The sequence below is a fragment of the Theropithecus gelada genome, chromosome 19, assembly GCF_003255815.1.
Source record: "Theropithecus gelada isolate Dixy chromosome 19, Tgel_1.0, whole genome shotgun sequence".
NCBI classification, from domain to species: Eukaryota; Metazoa; Chordata; class Mammalia; order Primates; family Cercopithecidae; genus Theropithecus; species Theropithecus gelada.
In genome coordinates this window covers 15,557,931-15,582,403 of record NC_037687.1, presented here as the reverse complement: position 1 = coordinate 15,582,403, position 24,473 = coordinate 15,557,931, and the positions used below count along the sequence as shown (strand labels likewise).

Sequence of the window (24,473 nt, the reverse complement as noted above, 5' to 3'; positions counted from 1 at the left end):
ACACGACATGTATACAGAGTACTTGGCACAGGGTAGGCGTGCTTTATGTAGAGTCCAGCACCCAGTATATTGCAATACTGCATATTGTCTTTTGCAAAGAGCAGAGACTGACACACAGCAGTTACAGTCACTCCCTGTTTTTCAGGCTCCCTCCTCAGAATCTTTCATCTGTCCCCGTCTAAGACCCATTTTCCTGTGATCCCTCCTCTGTCCCCCTCTAAGACTTCATCTGACATCCCATTTCCCAGATGGGAAGCCTGAGTCCAGGAGGAGCTCACTGCCCACAGTTAGAGCAAGGAGAAGGCAGAATAAGGACTCCACTCAGGGTCTCCTGTCTCTGCTCCCCTGGCCCCATCCACTCATGGCCCCTCTCAGCCTTACCTCCCATGCCCCATCTCTGTCCTATTCTGAGCCCAGCCTCCAGGTGTTCTCCTACAGCAGAGCTCTTTATCTCTGGAATCGGACCGGGTAATCCCCAGCACAGTTAGGTAGTTTGTTCCTGCTCCTGTCAGTCATGTCTCGACCCAGGCCCTGGGTTACCTGGAGACAGGACTTGAACTCCTGCCAGGCTGTGAAGCCAGAGGCCAGGAGCTTCTGTCTCTGAATCTCCTAAGTCTGCACTGAGAAATGGTGCATAGCGAACTCCTGGACCACACGTGAAGAGGAGCTCAGAAAATGATCTGGGACAAGGGTTGGCCTGGCCCTGCTTACCTGCTGCCTGAACTCTCAAGTCCTTGCCTTTATCTGCCACGCCTTGGAAGGGCAGGGTGGCTGTAAACTTTGGGACTCAGAGTCACCTTTGACTGTTCCTTAAGATCCCCTCCCACTCAAGTATGAGATGCGGAGACCTGAGGATCCAGAGTCCATGCTGTGTCACTGTCAGCTGGATCCTCTGCACCCAGTTGGCCCAACGCCAGGTTTTGGCTGGCTGCCCAGGCACGGAAGACACACCCAGGCAGTAGGGATTGGCTCGTCCAGCCCAGCCCAGCCCAGCCTAACCCAGCCTCCCACAACCTTCCCTAAATAGCAGACGGGGAGAGGAGGGTGTGTGGGACAAGCTGCTCCTGACAGAAGGTGCCAGGCTGGGGGTGGCAGGGTCCTGGTCTGGGATGGGGAGAGGCACTGCCCAAGGCTGGGGTGGGTCCAGGCTACTGACCTGGGAGACTGGTGATTTCCTGGTAACCAGACCCCTGGCAACCTCCCAGTGTTTCAGGATGGGCCTTTTCGGATTCTAATCAGTTTCTCTTTCTCTTTCCTTTCTGTGTAACTGGAGGCCACTTGGCTGCTGGTTTCCGTTAGGTGTTTCTGGACTTTAGATCTCAGCTTTTGTTTACCCGTCTCAGACCCTTCCCTGATCTGCCTCTAGCACTGCCCTTCCTTGCCCCTCTCCACTGTCCCTGGAACTTCCTGGGCCCTTCCCTGGGCCTCAGTGTCTCACTCTCCATCCCGTCTGCCCTTCAGGATGCTGCAGCTGAGCCTGTCCTGGCTGGGCCTCGGGCCCGTGGCAGCATCCCCGTGGCTGCTCCTGCTGCTGGTCGGGGGCTCCTGGCTCCTGGCCCGTGTCCTGGCCTGGACCTACACCTTCTATGACAACTGCCGCCACCTCCAGTGTTTTCCGCAACCCCCGAAACAGAGCTGGTTTTGGGGACACCTGGGCCTGGTGAGTTTGGTAGCAGGACGGGTCTGGGATCTCAGAACGGATGGAGTTCTTGAGGGGCAGGAATGAGGCTCAGGGAGCTGGGTTTTGAGGGTGGCTGGGGTGTGGGAACACAGAGAAGAGAGGGAGGCAGCTCACTCATTCCTCTCCTCACTCACTCATTCCTCTCCTCACTCGCTCATTCCTCTCCTCACTCGCCCATTCCTCTCCTCACTCGCCCATTCCTGTCCTCACTCACTCATTCCTCTGCTCACTCACTCATTCCTCTCCTCACTCACTCATTCCTCTGCTCACTCACTCATTCCTCTCCTCATTCACTCATTCCTCCTCACTCGCTCATTCCTCCTCACTCGCCCATTCCTGTCCTCACTCGCCCACTCCTCTGCTCACTCGCCCACTCTGCTCACTCACTCCTCTCCTCACTCACTCACTCCTCTCCTCATTCACTCACTCCTCTCCTCACTCACTCCTGTCCTCACTCACTCCTCTCCTCACTCACTCCTCTGCTCACTCATCATTCCTCTCATCGCTCGCTCATTTCTCCTCACTCGCTCATTCCTCCTCACTTGCCCATTCCTGTCCTCACTTGCTCACTCCTCTCCTCACTCATCACTCCTCTCTTCACTCATCACTCCTCTCCTCACTTGCTCACTCCTCTCCTCACTCACTCATTCTTCTCCTCACTTCACTCGCTCACTCCTCTCCTCACTCGCTCATTCTTCTCCTCACCCGCTCACTCCTCTCCTCACCCACTCACTCCTCTCCTCACCCGCTCACTCCTCTGCTCACTCATCATTCCTCTCATCACTCGCTCACTCCTCTCATCACTCACTCATTCCTCCTCACTCGCCCATTCCTGTCCTCACTCGCCCACTCCTCTGCTCACTCGCCCACTCCTCTGCTCACTCGCCCACTCTGCTCACTCACTCCTCTCCTCACTTGCTCACTCCTCTCCTCACTCGCTCACTCGTCTCCTCACTCGCTCACTCCTCTCCTCACTCACTCATTCCTCCTCACTCACTCATTCCTCTCCTCACTCACTCATTCCTCTGCTGTGCCATCCCAAGTCTTTTCTCTCCTCACTTTCCTCCCACTCCAGCCTGCTTGGATCTTTTTCCTGCCTGTCTTCCCTGTGTTACTGCACCTCTCAGGGGTTCCTGTGGGTGTGGTATGGGTGCACAGAGCAAAGATCTCCTGGCATTTGCACCTTCTGTACTGCTGGACTTGAGGCCTCCTGAGCCCACTGTCCAGGGGCTGCTTCCTGCCTGGCCTATTTGCTTGTGTCTGTCCATCTCTGGGCTGCTGCTTTCCCACAGGAATTAGCTCTGAGCCCCTTTCCCTATGCAGTGGGGCCAGAAGAGAAGTGTGGGCAGTCTCCCGCTGCCTCTTTTCTGGAGGCGCCTTCCTCCTATCTTGCTCTTCCTCACTAACATGTCCTAGTCGGCCTTGTTGCCTGCCTGAATAAAAGCTGGCCACTCCCTTCTCTTTTCAGAAGCTGCCCTTGACTCCGCAGACCTTGGCCTCTGACTTAGACCTGCTCTTCCAATTGGGGGACATGGTCTTGGTCTGCTCGCTTGTAAATGGCATGATTGATGGGCATGTCCACGGGTGCAGTGGAGGATGCACAAGACGCACTAGCACAGAGCCTGGCCTGCGGGAGGGGCTGACTGTGGACAGTTAGAGTCACTCCTGTGCCCCTGGGGGCTGCTGAGAACGGAAGGTCCCCAGTGTGGAAGTAACAGCAGCCCACGCAGACCAGCTGGGATGTGAGAGGGATGTGGGAACCAGCCACAGGGACACGTCCTGAGGCCACACTGCTGTCTACAAACTTCCTTTCGTGGGGACTTTTCCATGTGGCCGTCCCCAGGTTGAAATCATTTCTAAGATGAGAAGACACATCCTCTTGAGCAGACAGCTTGCCTTCTCCCTCTGCCTTGGTATTTACTCTTGGATCTTTATTTTTATTTATTTAGTTATTTTTTGAGGCAGAGTCTCGCCCTGTTGCCGAGGCTAGAGCGCAGTGGTGCGATCTCAGCTCCCTGCAACCTCAGCTGCCTGCAACCTCCGCCTCCCAGGTTCAAGTGATTCTCCTGCCTCAGCCTCCTGTGTAGCTACGATGACAGGTGCCCACCACCACGGTCTGCTAATTTTTGTATTTTTAGTAGAGACGGGGTTTCACCATGTTGGCCAGGCTGGTCTCGAACTCCTGACCTCAGGTGATCCGTCCACCATGGCCTCCCAAAGGGCTGGGATTACAGGCGTGAGCCACCATGCCCGGCCATTATCTTTGGATCTTGGGGACAGCCCCAAGAGAGAAGGAGCAGGGGTCAGCAGAGATTCTCTGCAGCCATTCAGAATCCAGACACGCTGCTCAGGGCAGAGGCTGCACCACAACTGGAGGCTGCGGGGGGAACTTGCTGTGGTTCCTGGTGGGCAGTTGCATTACTCAGCGTTCTCTTTAGAAACTGAATTGACAGGATATCTTCCCTCTTATATCTTATGCATGTATGAGACAGAAAGAGAGTGAGAGAGAGAGAGAGAGAGAGAGAGAGAGAGAGAGAGAGAGAGAGAGTGTGTTTATTATGGGAATTGGAAAATGTGATGATGGAGGGCAAGAAGTCCCATGATATAGCATCTGCAAGCCAGAATCCAGGGACACTGGTGGTGTAAATTCAGTCGGAGTCCCAAAAGACCGGAGAACCTGGAGTTCTCATGTCCAAAGACAAGAGTGGATGGATGAGCCAACCCCAGAAGAGAGCTCACGTCCACCCTTTCCTCTGCCTCTTTGTTCTATCCGCACCATCAAAGGGTTGGATGAAACCCACCCCCTTTGGGGAGGCGGATCATCCTTCCTCAGTTTACCTATTCAAATGCGAATCTCTTCTGGAAATACACCGACGGACACATCCAGAAATAATGTTTTATCAGCATATGTTATCTGGGCATCTCTTGGCTCAGTCACATGGAATTCGTGGTTAATTCAGGACACCTAGAATCAACCGTCACAAGGGCTGATGGCGTCTGCCTTGCTTTCAGGTCACTCCCACGGAAGAGGGCATGAAGAAGGTCACCCAGCTGGTGGCCACCTATCCCCAGGGTTTTAAGTTTTGGATGGGTCCTACCTTTCCCCTCCTCATTTTATGCCACCCTGACACCATCCGGCCTATCACCAGTGCCTCAGGTACCCATGCAGAGCTTGTGTTGGCGGGGAGCTGGGAAACATCAAAGGCCTTCTAGCCTCTCCCCTCCCCAAGCTTCTATGTGGCCCCTGCAGGACCCAGCGCCCTCCTCCTGCTTCTCTCTCAGCCATGTTCCTCTTTCCTTCATGTATTCACCAACCCCCATCTCAGCACCTCCTCCCTCCACTGCCATCTGTCTCTGCTTTTGTGTTCTGGGCACCACTGTGGCCCCAAGAAGCCTCAATTTAAGGCCCTATCCTCAAGGAAGCCCCATGCTTGAGGAAATGGATCTGGACAGAGACATCTCAAACTTGGTGGAGTCAGGAATTGGCAAGAAGGAGATGGGTATGAAACCGGGAGAATAAGATCTTTCCTGGGGGCAGGTTGGAAGGCTTCCTGGAGGAGGGGTTGCTGGAAAAATGAGTAAAAAGATGTTAAAACAAGGGCGGGGGGTGATGCAGTGGACATCATTAGTATCCAGGTCCCCTTGCCAGGCCTGGCAGCAACCTTGTCTGTCCCTAAGTCTACAGCACTAGGGGGATTTGAGGCTGGTGGAGAATCTGGGCTGCTATTTATGTGATGTTCACCTCTGGTGAGTTTATTCCTTCTACCTAATCCTGTCACTCATCCACCCTATTCATGACTCTCCTGCTCCAGGCCCCAGGAATCTCCAGTAGGAGATCCCACTCCAGTCTGGGGCCCTTTCTTTCCCTCTGCTCATCCTATCCTTGAACAGGCCAAGCCAAGCAGGGGCAGGGGCAGCATCCCACAGAAACTATGGCTGTAACCTGAAGATGGTGAGTGACTCTGGGCAGGTCCTCAACTCTCTCTGACTGCTGAAGTCTCTTTTAGTTGCGAGTGATGGAAACTCAAGCCCATGTGGTCTAAGCAAATAAAGAGAATCAATGTGCTGTAAGTCCAGGAAGAGTGGTCTTCAGGCATAGTTGGATCCAGGTGTCAATTAATCCACATCACTGGGAATCAGTCTCCTCTCGGTTTTACCATTCTCTGTGTCAGTTTGCCTTTTCATATGGTGTCAACGATGAGTCTCAGAAGCCCATTTCCAACCAGAAAGCCCACCTTTCTCCCAAGGGTCCCATAGATAGCCTGTGTTTTCTACATTATATTTGATTGTATCTGGTATATGCTTCCACCTGGGATCACACAGAGAAGTCATCATGTGTGGGGCTCAGCTGTGGCTGAGGACATTTGGGGCATGTCAGAGTCTTTTTGGTTCTTGTCTGACATGTAGGGGGAGGTTGTCTTTTTATCCTGTTTCACATGTCTTGGCCATGTTTGGTGCTTGTCCAAGGTGTAGGACCCAGGGTCTCTTTGAGAACTGTGTGAGGTATTATTTGAGTCTTAGTCGAGTTAGGTCTTAGGGTAGATTTGAATTATGCCTGAAGAATAGGCTTGGTTACACCTGGGCCATGTTTAGGACATTATTGGCATCGTATTTAAATGTTATCTGAACCCGTCATTGTAGTACACAGAGGTCATGTTACACCATCTCAGGCTCATGGGAGAGCATGTTGTGTGATTTAGGGTTTGGCATGTGTGTTTTGGCCATGTCAGGAAATGTTAACACATGTCAGGGCAATATCCCAGGTCCCAGATCCATGTCAGAAGATAGCAGAGAGTGCTGGGGACATACAGGGTGTCCTAGATCCCTGTAAAGGCATTCTGTAGGGTGTTGAGCTATGCTCAGGTGTTGCAGAACATGTTGGACCATGTAGGAGATATGTCATTGTGTGCTGGAGCATGCTGTGTTATTGCTGTGCTACTGCAACCTGGTCTGGTCTCTCCTTCCTCCACCATCCTCCCTTCTTCCTCTATCCTTGGCCTTTTTCCTGCTATGCTGGGTGGGAAAAGTGAAAAGTGCACACCCCTGACTGGGAGCATTCCTCCATACTCAAAGTCCTTCTCTTACCCCATGGCCCCTGATGGTCCTCAATGATGTCAGCTGCTGTTGCACCCAAGGATATGATTTTCTATGGCTCCCTGAAGCCCTGGCTGGGTGAGTAATTGAGGTGAATGGGGTTGGGGATGTCATTTAGGGATAAGGGAGGGTGCTGCCCTTGACCACTGTTCTTGATTGCCCTGCTAGGGGATGGGCTCCTGCTGAGTGGTGGTGACAAGTGGAGCCGCCACCGTCGCATGCTGACGCCTGCCTTCCATTTCAACATCCTGAAGCCTTATATGAAGATTTTCAACAAGAGTGTGAACATCATGCATGTGAGTCCCTTGAACTATGGGTTCCAGTGGAGCCTCGGGGCGGAAGAACCACAGGCATATCTGGTCTGCAATTTTAGTTGTGCTTTGGGGCCAATGCTCTTCCTCTCTGAGCCTTGGTTTCCCTATCTGTAAAATGGGAATATTAATCTCTACTTAAACAGTGGTAACATGATGTAGTAGATTCATGTCCCCGGCACATAGTAGCTCTCAGAAGGTGTGAGATTCCATGTTTCTCTCACAGAAACCCTTCAAACTCAAGAGAGTAAAGATGAAGATTGCATAGTAGCAATTGCTGAGTACAAACTGCCTCAAAACTCACTGGTTCAGAGCAATAAGGGTTTATGACACCTAACAAGTGTGTGAGACAGGCGACTGGTTCTTCTATATGTGGATGGGATCACTCTTGGTACATGTGCAGCCGTGGGTCAGGTGAGCAGTTCTGCTGATCCTGGCTCAGTCTATTCACATGTTTGTTTGGGGCTTCACCAACTTCAGGTTGATCTAGGATGGCCTCAGCTGTGACACCTGGACTTTTCTCCTTGTATTTCTCTGCCTCCAGTATGCACCCTGCTGTTCACATGGCATAGACTGGGTTCTGAGAGACCGCAAGGAGACTGCAATGTCTCTGGACATTCTCTCTGCAATGTTTCAATGTTTCAAAGTTCAACCAGGTTTAGGTCAGCACAGACTCAAAGGGGCATAAAAGAGGCTCCGTTTCTTTTTTTTTTCTTTTTTCTTTTTTATTATTATACTTTAAGTTCTAGGGTACATGTGCACAATGTGCAGGTTTGTTACATATGTATACTTGTGCCATGTTGGTGTGCTGCACCCATCAACTCGTCAGCACCCATCAACTCATCATTTACATCAGGTATAACTCCCAGTGCAATCCCTCCCCGCTCCCCGCTGCCCGCTCCCCATAATAGGCCCCGGTGTGTGATGCTCCCCTTCCCGAGTCCAAGTGATCTCATTGTTCAGTTCCCACCTATGAGTGAAAACATGCGGTGTTTGGTTTTCTGTTCTTGCAATTGTTTGCTGAGAATGATGGTTTCCAGCTGCATCCATGTCCCTACAAAGGACACAAACTCATCCTTTTTTATGACTGCATAGTATTCCATGGTGTATATGTGCCACATTTTCTTAATCCAGTCTGTCACTGATGGACATTTGGGTTGATTCCAAGTCTTTGCTATTGTGAATAGTGCCGCAGTGAACATAAGTGTGCATGTGTCTTTATAGCAGTATGATTTATAATCCTTTGGGTATATACCCAGTAATGGGATGGTTGGGTCATATGGTATTTCTAGTTCTAGATCCTTGAGGAATCGCCATACTGTTTTCCATAATGGTTGAACTAGTTTACAATCCCACCAACAGTGTAAAAGTGTTCCTATTTCTCCACATCCTCTCCAGCACCTGTTGTTTCCTGACTTTTTAATGATCGCCATTCTAACTGGTGTGAGATGGTATCTCATTGTGGTTTTGATTTGCATTTCTCTGATGAAGACTCCATTTCTTAATAGAAGTTGCTGGAAAATCATAGTGCAAAGTGTATGAATTCAGGGAGAAGTGAAGAATTGGCAGTTGGGATTTTGCGAAGTGCTTAGGATGGTTTTCTTACTTGCAAGCTGATAAGCTAGCTTTGTTAATACTTCAGCGATTCTGCAAGGAGATACGAGAGTCCTGGGTCAGAGACAAATGACTATTTATTACTCATGGCATAAATAAACATAGCAAGCAGTATGTTCTTGGTTTGCATCATTTCTCCAAACCACCCAAATCCCACGGGGTGCCACAGAGAGGTTTCAATAGTTGCCTGCTCATGTAGTACATTGCATGGAAGGAAACAAGCACTAGACTTAGGGAATCTGCTTTTTTTTTTTTTTTGAGATGGACTCTCTTGCCCAGGCTGGAGTGCAGTGGCGTGATCTCTGCTTACTGCAAGCTCTGCCTCCCGGGTTCACACCGTTCTCCTGCCTCAGCCTCCCGAGTAGTAGGAACTCCAGGCACCTGCCACCATGTCCAGCTAATTTTTTGTGTTTTTAGTACAGATGGGGTTTCACCATGTTAGTCAGGATGGTCTCGATCTCCTGACCTCGTGATCTGCCCGCCTCAGCCTCCTAAAGTGCTGGAATTTCAGGCGTGAACCACCATGCCTGGCCAGGAATCTGCTTTTTTAGCAAGCAGAAGTAAGCCTGATATTGGTCCAGGAGCAGTCATTGCCTTATCTCTCAATGTTGTTCTCTGCAAACACAAGCCTGAGAAATGGCCCAAGCAAGAACAACACGGTGTATATATCTATATATATATATATAGATATAGATATAGATATAGATATAGATATAGATATATATACACATACACACACACACACACACACACACATATATACACACACACTTGCTTTAAGTTCTGGGATACATGTGCAGAATGTGCAGGTTTGTTACATAGGTATATATGTGCCATAGGTATACATGCACCCACCAAACCATAATCCAGGTTTTAAGCCCCACATGCACTAGGTATTTGTCTTTATGCTCTCCCTCCCTTTGTCCCCAACCCCCTGACAGGCCCCAGTGTGTAATATTCCCCTACCACAACAGGGATATTTTTGAAATGAATTTATAGCAATGGAGATGAGTAAAACCAACATTTACCGAGCACTCACCATATCTTAGAAACAGTACCATTTGCCAGCTCCATGATATATATTTTGTAATCTAATTTTAATAACCCTGTGAGGTTTTGGTTGGTTTTGCCCTATTGCGGACTATGAAACTGAGGTCCAGAGAGATTAGGGAGCTTGCCAAAGTTCAACCAGATAGTAAGTGAGCTAGGAGTGCTGAGGTAGTGATTCTATCCTGGTTTATCTGGCCCCAAAGCATGTTGTCCTAACTGTTACCGAAGATTTGATAGATGGGACCTACAGGAGTGCAGGAGGTTGACCAAGAGCACACAGACCATAGGAGGCTGAGCTGGGACTTGAACCCAGGTCTCTCGACTTCCATGAGTCTTTATCTCCTAGTAGTAATAGTTTCTGGTCCTATCCAAGGCTGGTCCTTCCTAGGGATGGGTGCCTGGGGCAGAGGACCAGGAGGATAATTGCGGGGGGTCCATCTTGGTGTTTGGGTCTGGGAAGGTGCTCACAGGAGGCAGTTCCCAGCTTCAACTCTGTTTTTTCTCTGGCTAGGACAAGTGGCAGCACCTGGCCTCAGAGGGCAGCGCCAGACTGGACATGTTTGAGCACCTCAGCCTTATGACCTTGGACAGTCTGCAGAAATGCGTCTTCAACTTTGAAAGCAATTGTCAGGAGTGAGTCCTTTCCTATGGCCTGAGAACTTGGGCCATGAACCCAAGGGAGTAGGTTGGAAAAGGATGACTGACCGGGATAAGCAGAAGTGCCTTTCTGGCACTTTCTATGTGTTATAGCTGGGCTTTCAAGGATGGGGAAGGGGAGAGAGAAAGTACAGTCCTTTCAAGTAGGTAGAAATATTTGAGTACAGGCAAGACGACTAGTATGAGGCAAGCATGCACAACAGACAGTAGAGATCAGGTTGTGGAAGTAGACAGGGGATAGATTTCAGGACATTGAAAATCAGGAAAAGTGGCATGAACTTTATCAGGAGGTTCCCAGGAATCTTTTGAAGGGAGTTGGGCCGATGACAGGTGCGGTCACAGATGAGCTTTGTGGAGGTCTGCCTGTCATATAGACACGACATGGAGCTGACATTGGATGCAAGTCGGTGATGGTGGGGGCTGGGCCAGAAAGAGCTGGAAGACAGTGAGGTCTTGTGAGTTTTGTGAACAGTTTTTGGAAGGAAAAGAGTCTAGGCTGGATACTGGGTGGCAGAGACAGGAGAGAAGCATGGTGTCCAAGCTATGCTCTGGGTACCTAGGTGCATGGAGGCAGCTCTCAGAGATGGGATGCCTGGAGAGAAGGGAGTTTGGGGAGTCAAGTCTCCTGGCTGTTTCCAGATACTCAATTTCCTGATGGGCAGTAACTTCTAGCTGCTGGTGAGAGGTGCTCCTGGGACTTTGCATATGTTAAGTTGTTACCTCCCTCATGCAGGAAGCCCAGTGAATATATCGCCGCCATCTTGGAGCTCAGTGCACTTATAGAAAAAAGAAACCAGCATGTTCTCGTGTACCCAGACTTCCTGTATCATCTCACTCCTGATGGGCAGCGCTTCCTCAGGGCCTGCCGCCTGGTGCACGACTTCACAGATGCCGTCATCCAGGAGCGGCGCCGAACCCTCCCCACTCAGGGTATTGATGATTTCCTCAAGAACAAGGCAAAGTCCAAGACTTTGGACTTCATTGATGTGCTTCTGCTGAGCAAGGTGGGCTTCTCTGGGATGTGAATTCAAGTCACAGAGTGGAGATTTATGCCAATGTCAAATGAAAGAACTTGGACTTGATCCAGAGGGCAGTGGGAGCCATGGAACATGCTTGAAAAAGACAGGTCAGAGATAGGTTTGAGAGATGACTCTGTGGAATTCAGCTGGCAGGGGACCGCTAAGTTTGAAATAGTGAGGAGCCTGAGATTTTACTTACATGTTAGTAAGTCAGTCTGACACATTTTAATGCATATCTATATGTCTATGTCTATATCTATGATGACAGATGCACCAAACCCCTGGATCATAGCAGCCTGTTTTAATCATTCGCAGCAATAGCAGCCACCAGAGTAGGATTGTAGAGCTGACCCTCCATTCCCATATTCCTCCTAGGGTAGCACAATGTTTTTACCTGTAAATACACCAGAATGCACTGCAGAGAGGGGGCCCCACATTATACATTATACATCTTGGAACTTATATAGGATAGCTAGCACATCTGCCCCTTCTTCCTTCCAGGGTGAGTGTGAGAATGGCAGACAGAGAGAGAGAGAGAGAGAGAGAGAGAGAGAGAGAGAGAGAGAGAAGAGAAGAGAAGAGAAGAGAAGAGAAGAGAAGAGAAGAGAAGAGAAGAGAAGAGAAGAGAGGGTGTTTTCTTTGTTCTGGAATAAAAACTACTACTTTCCAGTGAGATTGCCATCCCTGTAGGTTTATAGGTTTATAACCCAGATGACTTCTGGAAAGATAGGAAGGATTCTCTGAGTTTATCACTCTAGAATGTGAGCAAATATCTATACAGCAATACTTAATTTCTTTCTTTCTTTCTTTCTTTCTTTCTTTCTTTCTTTCTTTCTTTCTTTCTTTCTTTCTTTTTCTTTCTTTCTTTCTTTCTTTCTTTCTTTCTTTCTTTCTTTCTTTCTTTCTTTCTTTTTTCCTTTCTTTCCTGTCTTTCTTCCTTTCTTCCTTTCTTTCTTTTTTTGAGATGGCGTTTTGCTCTTGTTGCCCAGGCTGGAGTGCAATGGTGCGATCTCTGCTCACTGCAACCTCTGCCTCCTGGGTTCAAGCGATTCTCCTGCCTCAGCCTCCCAAGTAGCAGGGATTACAGGCATGCACCACCACGCCAAGCTTTTTTTTTTTTTTTAATGGTAGAGACAGGGTTTCTCCATGTTGGTCAGGCTGATCGTGAACTCCCGACCTCAGGTGATCCACCTACCTCGGCCTTCCAAAGTGTTGGGATTACAGGTGTGAGCCACTGCATCTGGACAATACTTAATTTCTAACCTCCAAGCCAAATTGCCATTGAAATATGCTGTAACCCAGGTTGCCAGTAATACTTTACTCCAAAAGTCCTCATTATTCAGAGACAAGATAATATTCATAGGTCATTGACTCTTCCCAGCAGGGCCAAATAGGAGGCAAAGAAGGCAGCGGGAAAGCCCGTGGTTGGTGGGCTCTGATGGTGGTGACCAAGAGACATCTAGGAGTGCACGATGGGCTTGGGTTTCTGGAAGAAGGATGGATCTTCAGAAAATGTTTTAGGTTTGACTCAAGAGCCCCCAGAGCTGGTGTGATTTGGGCAGGGGTATTGTCTTGCCTTCTTTCCAGGATGAAGATGGGAAGGAGTTGTCTGATGAGGACATAAGAGCAGAAGCTGACACCTTCATGTTTGGGGGTGAGGGTCTCAGTGTGGGACTACAGTGGGGACAGGGGCCTCTCCATCCCAGGGACGTGGTGGGTGGACCCTGGATCACTCCATTCTGCCCATCCTCCCGCTCCCTACATTCTCCCAAGAGCCTCAGTGTATGGGTGCTGTCCACCCTCTGGTGCTGAAGCAGCCCAGAAATCCGGTTTTGCTTGGCTGCCCCTCAGGCCATGACACCACAGCCAGTGGTCTCTCCTGGGTCCTATACCACCTCGCACAGCACCCAGAATACCAGGAACGCTGCCGGCAAGAAGCGCGAGAACTTCTGAAGGACCGTGAGCCTGTTGAGATTGAATGGTGAGTGCAGGTGCTGGCCTATTCTTGATCTTTTCTCATTGGTTCTGCTCCTCAGGTGGGTGGGGAGAGGGAGTTGCTTTCTGTCACTTCTTCCATTACCTCTTAGTGGGAATCAGCGCAAATCTCAGAGGCAGGGCTTAATACCCAGCCAGGCCAGCAGGGGATGGTTTGCAGGCTTTTGGGACCCGGGCTGCTGGGAGAATTGGTGACAGTACGTAAAGGCAGATGATGCCACTTAGCATGTGTTCAACAAATGAATTTCTCCGCCACCTCCTCTTTTCACTGAATTATCATATTTTTTCAAATATCTTCACTTTCTGAATGTTTGCTCTTCCGTACCCTATTTCAATCCTGTTGTGCAGTCCAGGGATTTCTAAGGGAGACCTGAGGGTGGAAGTCATTCATTCCTGTCCAGAACACCTGCATCGTTCATGTATCCAGTCTTCATTCAGCAAACACTCCCACACTGCATTCCCATTCCCAGTTTTGTTTCTAGCACCTTTCAGTACTCTGGAGACCTTGAAAGGATCCAACCCTGTGATCTGTTTTCCCAGTGCTCCCAGCCTGGTGGGGGAACTGCCCCAGGACAGGAAACTCCCAGCACAGATGGGCAGGGATGAGGTTGAGAGCAAGAGAAGCATGACTGGCGGTACAGAAAGTGTCTCAACCAGGCACAGTGGCTGAACCTGTAATCCCAGCCACTCAGGAGGCTGAGGTGGGAGGATCACTTGAGGTCAGTACTTCAAGATGAGCCTGGACCATATAGCGAGAATCTTTCTCTAAAAAATATGAAGACATGAAAATAAAAGTGAGGTGTCTTGGTTGAGACCCTTAATAATGATCAGTTGATATTTGGATGCAGCAGTGCCCTAGGTCAAGAAGACAGCCTGGGCCAAGGTCGAGGGAAGAGAGAGGGAGGGAAGGAGAGCAGGAGAGAGAGAAAGAGAGAAAGAGAGAGAGAGAGAGAGAGACCGAGAGAGAGAGACCAAGAGATAGAGAGAGAGAGAAGGGAAAGAAGAGAAAGAAAAGAGGGAAAAAGAGAAGTGGCTTGTGTGCAGGGGGAGGGAGAAGGTCATAAAGAGAGAATGGAGACAGAAGGAAAGTGAGAGAGAAAGACAGGGAAGACAGAAAGAAACAGAGAGATGGATAGAGAGGGAGAAACTGAGTCATGATGAGATGATGAACCTGGAGATGGGAGCAGAGCCTGGGTGTGGAATACGTGGGAAAAATGTGAAGAACTTCAATTTTAACTCAAGGTCCATGGGAAGGGACAGGTAGTAGAACAATCTTTTTAGGGCTAGTGTAGAGGGCCTACTGGAGAAGACCAGTTGTAGAATAAAGTCCCAGGGAGGACATTCTGAGGTCTGAGCCAGGCGAGGAGCTGGGGATGGAGAGGAGACATTGAGCTGGACAAGTCTTTTGAAGGTAGCATCCTCACCTCCAAGCCTTTACTCAGCACAGCAGTCCTGTTTTTGCTTTTAAAACCAAGATTTCAAGCAAAATTATACATTGTTAAAAAAAAGTGTCCAAAAATTTTGATGAAAAATGAACTACCTTCTTAAGCCTCACCCTGGCAGTTTCCATCATCAATGGTTTTCTGTGTGTCCTTCTAGAAAATGGCTATTCTGATGCCCACTGTATATGAACACACATTCTCTTTTTCTATATGTGTAGGAGTACATAAAATAGACACAGGTCTGCACACTATGTATCTTTAAGATCTTCTGTTTTTCTCAATGAGTTTGTTTTTCAATTTGTCTTTATTTTTAATTGACAAATTTTGATTATATATATTTATGGGGCACACTGTGATGTTATGATGTACACAATGCAGAATGATTAAATCAACCTAATGGTCATATCCATTACTTCATATACTTATTATTTTAGCAATTTTTAAGTTTCTGGCTACGCAGGTTGGTTACATAGGTAAATGTGTGCCATGGTGATTTGCTGCACCTATCAACCCATCACCTTGGTATTAAGTCCAGCATCCTTTAGCTTTTCTTCCTGATGCTATCCCTTCCCCAACCCCTCCCCCTGACAGGCCCCAGTGTGTGTTGTTCCCCACCATCTGGCCATGCATTTTCCTTGTTCAGCTCCCACTTATAAGTGAGGACATGTGGTGTTTGGTTTTCTGTTCCTACATTAGTTTGCTGAGAATAATGGCTTCCAGCTCCATCCATGTTCCTGCAAAGGACGTGATCTTGTTCATTTTTACAGTTGCCTAGTATTCCATGGTGTATATGAACTGCATTTTCTTTATCTCAATTGTCATTGATGGGCATTTGGGTTGATTCATGCCTTCACTATTCTGAATAGTGCTGCAGTGAACATATGCATGCATGTATCTTTATAACAGAATGATTTATATTTCTTTGGATATATACCCAGTAATGGGATTTCTGGGTCAAATGGTATTTCTGCACCTCGATCTTCGAGGACTCACCACACTAAATTTTTGTCTGTCTGCCTATTTCTTCTTTTAGTGAACATTTCCTTAAATAAGAGTGGGATAGGACATCTTTTGCCATTTTTTTTTTCTTTTTATGGAAGAAATCATCTTACATTGTTTGCTGTTTTCTTTTGGGTTATTTTCTCATATTTACTTATGAGAATATGTATTAAAGTTAATCTTTTTCTCTGTCACTTTTTGCCTTTTGACTTCTTGGGGACAGTTTTGGGTGGTTTATATGAAGCCAATTTTGTCCACATTTTCTTTTGTAACTGTACTATCCAGCCATTTCCCAGGGTTTTGTGGGGCTTCCTTTACCAGATGTGAAGTTTCACTTATTCACATATCTGTCTCTGAGCTCCCTATTCTGTTCTTTGGTCTGTTTTCCTGTTCTTGCAGCTTTGCCATGATACATTTATTACTGTACCTCAGTAATAGGTCTTAATATCTGGTAGAATGACTTTCTCTTCTGTTTTTATTTCAATAATTTGGGGGGTGCTGTACAGGTGGTTTTTGGTTACATGGATGAGTTCTTTAGTGGTGAGCTCTGAGATTCTAGTGCACCTGTCTCCTAAGCAGTGTACAGTGTACCCAATATGGAACCTTTTATCCCTTGCCTCCCTCAACCTCCCTCCCTGAGTCCCCAAAGTCCATCATGTCATTCTGTATCTTTTTGCATCCTCATAGCATAGCTTCCACTTGTAAGTGAGACTGTATGATATTTGTTTTTTCATTCCTGAGTTATTTCACTTAGAATAATGGTCTCCAGTTCCATTCAAGTTGTTGCAAAAGACATGGTTACATTCCTTTTTATGGCTGAGTGATGGTGTATATATGCCACATTTTCTTCATCCACTCGTTTGTCAGTGGGCACTTAGATTGGTTCCATATCCTTGCAATTGTGAATGGTGCTGCTATAAGCATGCATGCGTATGTGTCTTTTTCACATAATGCCTTCTTTTCCTTTGGGTAGATACCTAGCAGTGAGAGTGTTGGATGGAATGGTAGATCTACATTTAGTTCTCTAAGGAATCTCCTTACTGCTTTCCACAGAGGTTGTACTAATTTACATTTGCACCAGCAATGTAAAAGTGTTCCCTTTTCACCACATCCACACCAACATCTATTGTTTTTTGACTTTTAAATTATGGTTATTCTTGCAGAAGTAGGGGGTATCTCATTGTGGTTATAATTTGTATTTCCCTGATGATTAGTGATGAGCATTTTAAAATATGTTTGTTCCCTGTACATTTTCTTTTGAGAAATGCCTATTCATGTCTTTGCCTACTTTTTGATGCGGTTATTTGGTTTTTTGCTTGCTGATTTGTTTGAGTTCCTTGTAGATTGTTAATACTAGTCCCTTGTCAGATGCATAATTTGCAAATATTTTCTTCCACTATGTGGGTTGTCTGTTTACTCTGCTGATTGTTTCTTTTGTTGTGCAGAAGCTTTTTAGTTTAATTAGGACTGATTTCTTTATTTTTATTTTTGTGGTATTTGCTTTTGAGGTCTTAGTCATGCATTCTTTGCCTAAGCCGACTTTCTCTTCTCTAATATTTTATTTTCAGATTGACTTAGCTGTTCATGATTTTTTCTTCCCAAAAAATTTAGAGTAAGTTCATCAAGTTCCTAAAAATTAGATTATCATTTGCACTGAATGTATTCTCTCGTTTGACTTGATATATCATATCAAGTAACTTCAGGTAACATCATAATATTGACACATGGTTTGTCATAGTAAAATGGTTATTAATGTATTCAAATAATATTTAAGCTTTTAATAGATATTAAAATACTTGCCTAGATATCATATGCATGTTTTGCTAGATCAATCCTTACATATTTTGTTGCTATGGTGAAGTGTACCTTTTATTCAGATTGAGGGAAATGTATAAATTCATTTGAAATACAGAGACTTTATGTCTCTTGTTAAATTTTATTCAGATATTTTATATTATTATTAATAGCTTATCTTTTATCTTTTTCCAGCTGCTTGTTATTTCTACATGGGAAAACTAATAATCTGTACATTTAAATTTAGTTCCCAATGAACATAGTACACGATAAATATGGTATTTTGTATCAAGAGAAAAAAATATAGATCATTAGGTAAAAGCTCTTAGGACAACTGGGAAGTTTCCTGGAAAAAAAATCAACTTGATCTGGTTGCCATGTCTTATAATAAGACAATGTTCAGATTACTCAAGTATATAGTTTTTTTAAAGGCTCTTAAAAGCTCTAGAAGAAACCATTGGAAAAGTATTTTATAGCTTCAGAGTAGAGATAACCCTATTTTGATACAAGTCCCAGGAGCTAGGCAAGAAAAGACTGACATACTGTTAAATGAGAAAAGATGTGGAATATGTGTATAGTATATGATGTACCCATATTTTTAAGATGCCAAAAATTAGCTCTAGAAAGATACATAAAAATAATAATAACTTAGGCAACCTGTGAGGAGAAAAAGCAGGTGACATTGGGCCATAGGGGTAGATGACGTTTTATAGTTTTCAAATTTTGAAACACTTAAGTGTACAATGTATTAAAATTTTAAACAGCCACAGAAAAAGAAGAAAGATTAAGCAAAGAATTCAGCTCTCTTACTGGATCTTAAATGTTTGTAAATGTTTTCCAGTGAAGTGTTCTGTTTTTCTAAGTATAAAATCACCATCTGCCAAAATGATATATTTACTGCCACATTTCAAATTGCAATCCTCTCTTTTTTTTTTTTTTCCTTGTCTAATTGCATTTGCTACTATCTCTAGTACAATGATGAATAAGACCAAAACACTGGATCTGGGTATTTTGTTTCTTATTCACTTGCATTTTGTGTTTGCTTTCTTGCCATAAAGGATATTTACTTTTATGCAAATATGTTAACTTTTTTTTTTTTTTTTTGAGATGGAGTCTCGCTCTGTCGCCCAGGCTGGAGTGCAGTGGTATGATCTCAGCTCACTGTAAGCTCTGCCTCCTGGGTTCACACCATTCTCCTGCCTCAGTCTCCCAAGTAGCTGGGACTATAGGCGCCCGCCACCGCGCCTGGCTAATTTTTTGTATTTTTAGTAGAGATGGGATTTCACCATGTTAGCCAGGATGGTCTCGATCTCCTGACCTCATGATCCACCCACCTCGGCCTCCCAAAGTGCTGGGATTACAGGCATGAGCCACCGCGCCCGGCCCAAACTTTTTTTTATAGCTGGCTTCAGGGTGTTGTGTTTTCCTCAGAATAATCTTCAAGAAATCGGCACCATTTTTTTCCGGTACTTTTCTAATTCTCTGCTTTTCTAATTTTGCTCTGCTTTTTAAATTATCCAGTATTTCATTCGTGGGGAATTTATTTTGTGATAGGGATACAAAGGTCTCGCTTGGAAACAGAGAAGCTGGAGAATTGTGTCTTTGCTCAGGAACCAGAGAAGCTGGAGAATTGTGTCTTTGCTCACTTGATAACCATTGGGGCTGGGGTGTTTTCTTAGGGATGACTTGGCACAGCTGCCCTTCCTGACCATGTGCATTAAGGAGAGCCTGCGGCTGCATCCCCCAGTTCCTGCCGTCTCCCGATGCTGCACCCAAGACATTGTGCTCCCAGACGGCCGGATCATCCCCAAAGGTGCTCACAGCCTCATGGAGAGGAGCCTTCTGGGTAGGAAGAGAGGCCTTTAGGCAGAGGGGCCTTGTCCTGACTGCCCTCTTCTCTCACACAGGCATTATCTGCATCATCAGTATTTTTGGGATCCATCACAACCCAACTGTGTGGCCAGACCCTGAGGTACTGCCTCCCTCACCCCACCCTTTTAGGGATCCGTTCCAAGGTTCCTAGAGGAGGTGACAGGGTTTTGACCAGGCAAATCCAACGTGACTTCCACTCAATGGAGACACATCTGCCAAAATGTCTCTCCAAGGCTGGCGGTCTTGGAGAAAACTGGGAGACCCCACCCAGCGGGGAGACCCCAACCAGCAAGCCTTCTGGTCTCACCTGCAGGTCTACGACCCCTTCCGCTTCTACCAAGAGAACATCAAGGAGAGGTCACCTCTGGCTTTTATTCCCTTCTCGGCAGGGCCCAGGTAAGGATGGCCTGAGTCTGAGGCAGAGATGGCCTGATGAGGCGGAGATGGGTGCAGGGGTCACAAAAGGGGGAAGTTACAGACGGTCCCAGTTCCAGCTCTCCTTCCCTCCCTTCCTCAGGAGTTAATGGGCAACAGTTCACAGAATGGGGTTGGGTAGGTCCTAGAGGGGTCTGCAGTGTGCTCAGAGTCCCTTCCTTCATCTGCTGATCCGAAGTGGAGGTAGGAACCTGGGCCAGGTTTGGGGGATATGCAAGCACACATGGGAGTCCTGTGGACACTTAGCCCCTCTTTCTGCCCCTCAAGCCGATCTGGGTGCGATTCGGGGTCCCAGGCCAGGTTCTAAGCATGATGGGGCCGGGATGGGGGTCATGGGCACAGTCAGATTCCCTCACTTTCGCCCCCAGAAACTGCATTGGGCAGGCGTTCGCCATGGCTGAGATGAAGGTGGTCCTGGCACTCACGCTGCTGCGCTTCCGCATCCTGCCGACCCACCCTGAGCCCAGCAGGAAGCCGGAGCTGATATTGCGTGCAGAGGGTGGACTTTGGTTGCGGGTGGAGCCCCTGGGTGTGAACTCACAGTGACCGTCCTACCCACCCACCCACCTTTGTAGATTCCCAGGAATAAAACTATGCTGACACCTCTGCTTTAGCCTCATTGACAACCAGCAAGGGGCTCTTGGGGACTGGTGGGATCTAAGAAAGAGGAGTGAGTGGGTGGAGGCAGGGTGATGTCTCTGAACTCAAAACCCCGACTGCCTCTCTAAGCACAGGGCACTTAGGGCCTTAGTGGGTTTTCCCAGAGCCCAAGTAAAAACTTTATCCTGTGGGCAGTAGGGAGTCCTGGGAGGTGTTTGAGCAGGAGAGGGAAGAGGATTAAGAATAGATTTAAGGAGCAAGACTGAGACTCTGATTCAGCGAGAAGCAACCATAGAGGCAGATCACTTCATCTGTCCTGGGAATGTCCCCTCAAGACTGGAGTCCCCAGCTCAGAACAAAGGGAAAGGGGTGCAGCTTCCACCCTGGCAGGCTCTCAGAACTTTTTAGTTCCTTTTCCCACCAACATCCCACCTCTGTTTCTCCCTCTCCCAGTTGGTTCCCTCTGTGACTCTCTTCCCAAACCTTCAGAGGCATAGGATCTGGAGCCAGGCTGCTTGGGCTCAAGTCCTGGCCCTGCTGTGTGACTTGAGCAAGTTAATTCCTCTCTGTGCCTCGGTTCCCTCAACCGTGTAATGGAGACAACAGCATTGCCTATATCAGGGTTTTCCTGAGCTCTCAATATAAGGGACTCAGAACTGTGCCTGGCACACAATGAATGCTAAATATATGGGGCCATTATTATTTCCGCTCTCAGAAAGTCTGGCTGTTAAAGAATGTTGTCTTTCAAGATCGTTATTTCTACCATGACTTTAAAGGCTGTATTTTGGAGCTCAAAGGCAAAAATTCTAACATCTGTGCTCTTTGAACAATCTCTTCTCCCTAGAGGGCTGTGCATATAAGAGGTATATATATATGTTTTTCCTGAGGGTGGTGAAGGCACCTGACTGTCTGAGGTGGTAGGAGAATGAGAGAAACCTCAGCCAGTGTCTCAAAATAAAATCCTGCTACAAATATTGATCTCTTTTCATAGCATGAGGGATGTGGCATCACTAACTCCTGTTGACTTCTCTAATCTCTTCTCTAGCTGACCTCCTTCCCTTGCTACAGTCAGTTACTCTGGCCTTGATTGTGATCTCTAAATACATTATATTTTTATGTGGGGCCATCGTATTGCCTTTACACCTTTATCAAAGATAAGTTGCCTATATTTATGTGGATCTATTTTTGGGGCTTTTAATATTCTGTTCCATTGACCTATTTGTCTTTTCTTTGACCAATACCGCAACACTTGGGTTAGTGTAGCTTCATAGTAAATCTTGAAGTTGGATATTGTCAGTCCTCGAACTATGTTCTACTCCTTCAATATTGTGTTGGTTATTCTGAGTCTCTTGTCTCTCCATATAAATTTTAGAATTAGATTGCTGATATCCATAAAAAAAAAAAACTTCCTGGAGGGCCCCAGAGAGCGCGGAGCGCCGCTCCTGACGCTCCTCGGCTCGATTCTGGCTACTGGGCAGCGCCGGGGCCGGCGGCTGCGGCGGCAGAGGGGCGGGAACCCGGAGCCGCGCTCCACCGAGAGTTGGGCAGAGGAGCGCCCGCGCCCCGGAGCGTCATGGGCCCCGTCCCCGGGCCTTAGCGGGCACCAGCCGCGGGAACCCCCGGGCCTCCTCGCGCCCGAGCCTGAGTGATCCCCGGTTCTCTGGCGCCCCCTCCCTTGCCCTATTCTTTTTCCTGCTCTCGCTGCCCCTACCGCTTCTGTTCTCCCTTATGGCAGCAGAGCCACCATCCCCCATCCGGGTCGAGGCGCTGAGCACCCCAGAAATGCGGACCCCACCGGCGATCGAGGCCACCCATGAGGGTACCCCGCAGCTGGCGGGCGGCAGACTCCGCTTCCTCAAGGGCTGCGTGCCCCTCTCGCATCAGGTGGCCGGGCACATGTACGGGAAGGGCAAAGTGGGTATACTGCAACATCCAGATGGCACAGTTTTGAAACAGTTACCACCACCTCCAAGAGGCCAAGAGAGCTGGAATCTACGATATTGTTTGTTCCGCTAACTGTACCGATGGTGTTCTTCTAGAGCTACGAAAATCTTTGCCAAACTATTATGGCATCTGGCCACCTCCCACTGCACCAAACGATTTATACCTACAAATGGAAGACGTGACCCGTAAATTTAATAAGCCCTGTACAATGGATGTAAAGATAGGGCCAAAAAGCTATGATCCTTTTGCTTTATCTAAGAAGATTCAGCAACAGGTCAGTAAGTACCTGTTACTTATTAATGGAAAATAATGGAAGAGATTGGGTTCTTGGTGCTTGGCATGAGGGTTTATCGTGCTCATTCTGATAGCTATGAGACACAAACCAATACTGTGGAAGAAGCTTAACAAAAGAAACTATAAAGGATGGAGTCTCCGGATTTTTCCATAATGGGTACTGCTTAAGAAAAGATGCTGTTGCCCTCAGTATTCAGAAGATTGAGAAAACTCCGCAGTGGTTTGAAAACCAGAAGCAGCTTAACTTTTACACAAGTTCATTACTTTGTGAAGGTTCGTCTCAGGCAACCACCACAAAACTGAACGACAGAAATTTGGCAGAGAAGTTTTTGTCCAAGGAAAACTGTCAGACACAGAAGTACTAGAGTGCTACAGTAACTTTCATGTGTTCAGTTCCCCAGCGAATGGAAAAATAGAGGCTTCAGTAGGCAAAAGCTTGTTCCAGATGTATGCTCGTCGCAGGAAAATGTATACGAAAAAGCATCACAGTCAGACTTTATTGAAAGTTGAAAATCTGGAGCAAGACAATGGGTGGAAAAGCAAGTCACAAGAACATTTAAATGGAAATATACTTTCCTAACTGGAAAACGTTTTCTACCACCTTCCCACTGGTTACCAAGAGATTGCTGAAGTGTGCATGATAGATTTTACTCACATATGTTCCCTAGCAACACAGTAGATGAGGGATATGCTTATGGACTAAAGCATTTAATTTCTGTACTTCGAAGTACTTTATACAATTGAATCGTCTGTTGCAGTCTTTTTTTTTTTTTTTTTTTTTAGACGGAGCCTCGCTCTGTCGCCCAGGCTGGAGTACAGTGGCACAATCTGGGCTCACTGCAAGCTCCGCCTCCCGGGTTCCCGCCATTCTCCTGCCTCAGTCTCCCGAGTAGCTGGGACTACAGGCGCCCGCCACCACGCCCGGCTAATTTTTTTGTATTTTTAGTAGAGACGGGGTTTCACCGTGTTAGTCAGGATGGTCTGGATCTCCTAACTTTGTGATTCGCCCACCTCGGCCTCCCAAAGTGCTGGGGTTACAGGCGTGAGCCACCGCGCCCGGCCTCTTGCTGTCTTTTTAAAGGGGTGGGCCAATCATAATGAAGAGGAGGGGTCAATATCTCTGTGCCTTTAATGTTACGTAAAAAAAATTGTATTTTATTTATCTTTATACTTTTGGAAGAAAGGTTAACTTTTTAATAATCTTACTCAGGAAAACTATATGTTCATTAGAAAACTATGAAGAATACAGAAACTTAGGAATGTGAAGCAGGGAATGTGGTTGTACATGGCTTAAACATCTTTTTTGGCTCAAGCAAAATGCAAACCATTATTCAGTCATTAAGAGTTTAGTTAGCTTTCTGTAGCCAGTTATGAAATCTCTGTCCACCCAACCTTGACAACGAGCCATATCTAAAATATTACATTATTAGAACACCTACCAAAATCTCGAAAGCACGGGTTGATGTCCTTAGTATTGCTATGTATGAAGTTATTAAAACTGGAGAAAATTCTACCGAAATAAGTACTTTTTAGGTTTTATATTAAAAGTTCAGACCAGCATATCAAAGGGTGTTTCTTAGTGAAATGATTTAGAATTGTTGCATTCCAAAAGCAGGTTTTCTCTTTAATTTTTACATCTCTCTCTCTCTCAAAATATTATACTTCATGAAAA

The 24,473-nt window shown here is 46.9% G+C and overlaps 1 protein-coding gene and 1 pseudogene across 1 annotated transcript; both read left to right on the top strand.

The window, feature by feature from the left end:
• Nucleotides 1–1,030: 1,030 nt before the first annotated feature.
• LOC112613096 (phylloquinone omega-hydroxylase CYP4F11) lies at nucleotides 1,031–21,265 on the top strand. The gene is made up of 13 exons (XM_025368313.1): nucleotides 1,031–1,044; nucleotides 1,462–1,660; nucleotides 4,694–4,838; nucleotides 6,800–6,853; nucleotides 6,944–7,071; nucleotides 10,262–10,383; nucleotides 11,141–11,411; nucleotides 13,014–13,080; nucleotides 13,278–13,407; nucleotides 19,336–19,469; nucleotides 19,564–19,628; nucleotides 19,842–19,924; nucleotides 20,332–21,265. Exons 2-13 carry the CDS (start codon nucleotides 1,463–1,465, stop codon nucleotides 20,507–20,509), a joined length of 1,575 nt encoding a protein of 524 aa, XP_025224098.1. The 5' UTR covers nucleotides 1,031–1,044; nucleotide 1,462; the 3' UTR covers nucleotides 20,510–21,265.
• Nucleotides 21,266–22,291: 1,026 nt separating this feature from the next.
• On the top strand, nucleotides 22,292–23,545 carry LOC112613099 (annotated as a pseudogene).
• Nucleotides 23,546–24,473: the final 928 nt, after the last annotated feature.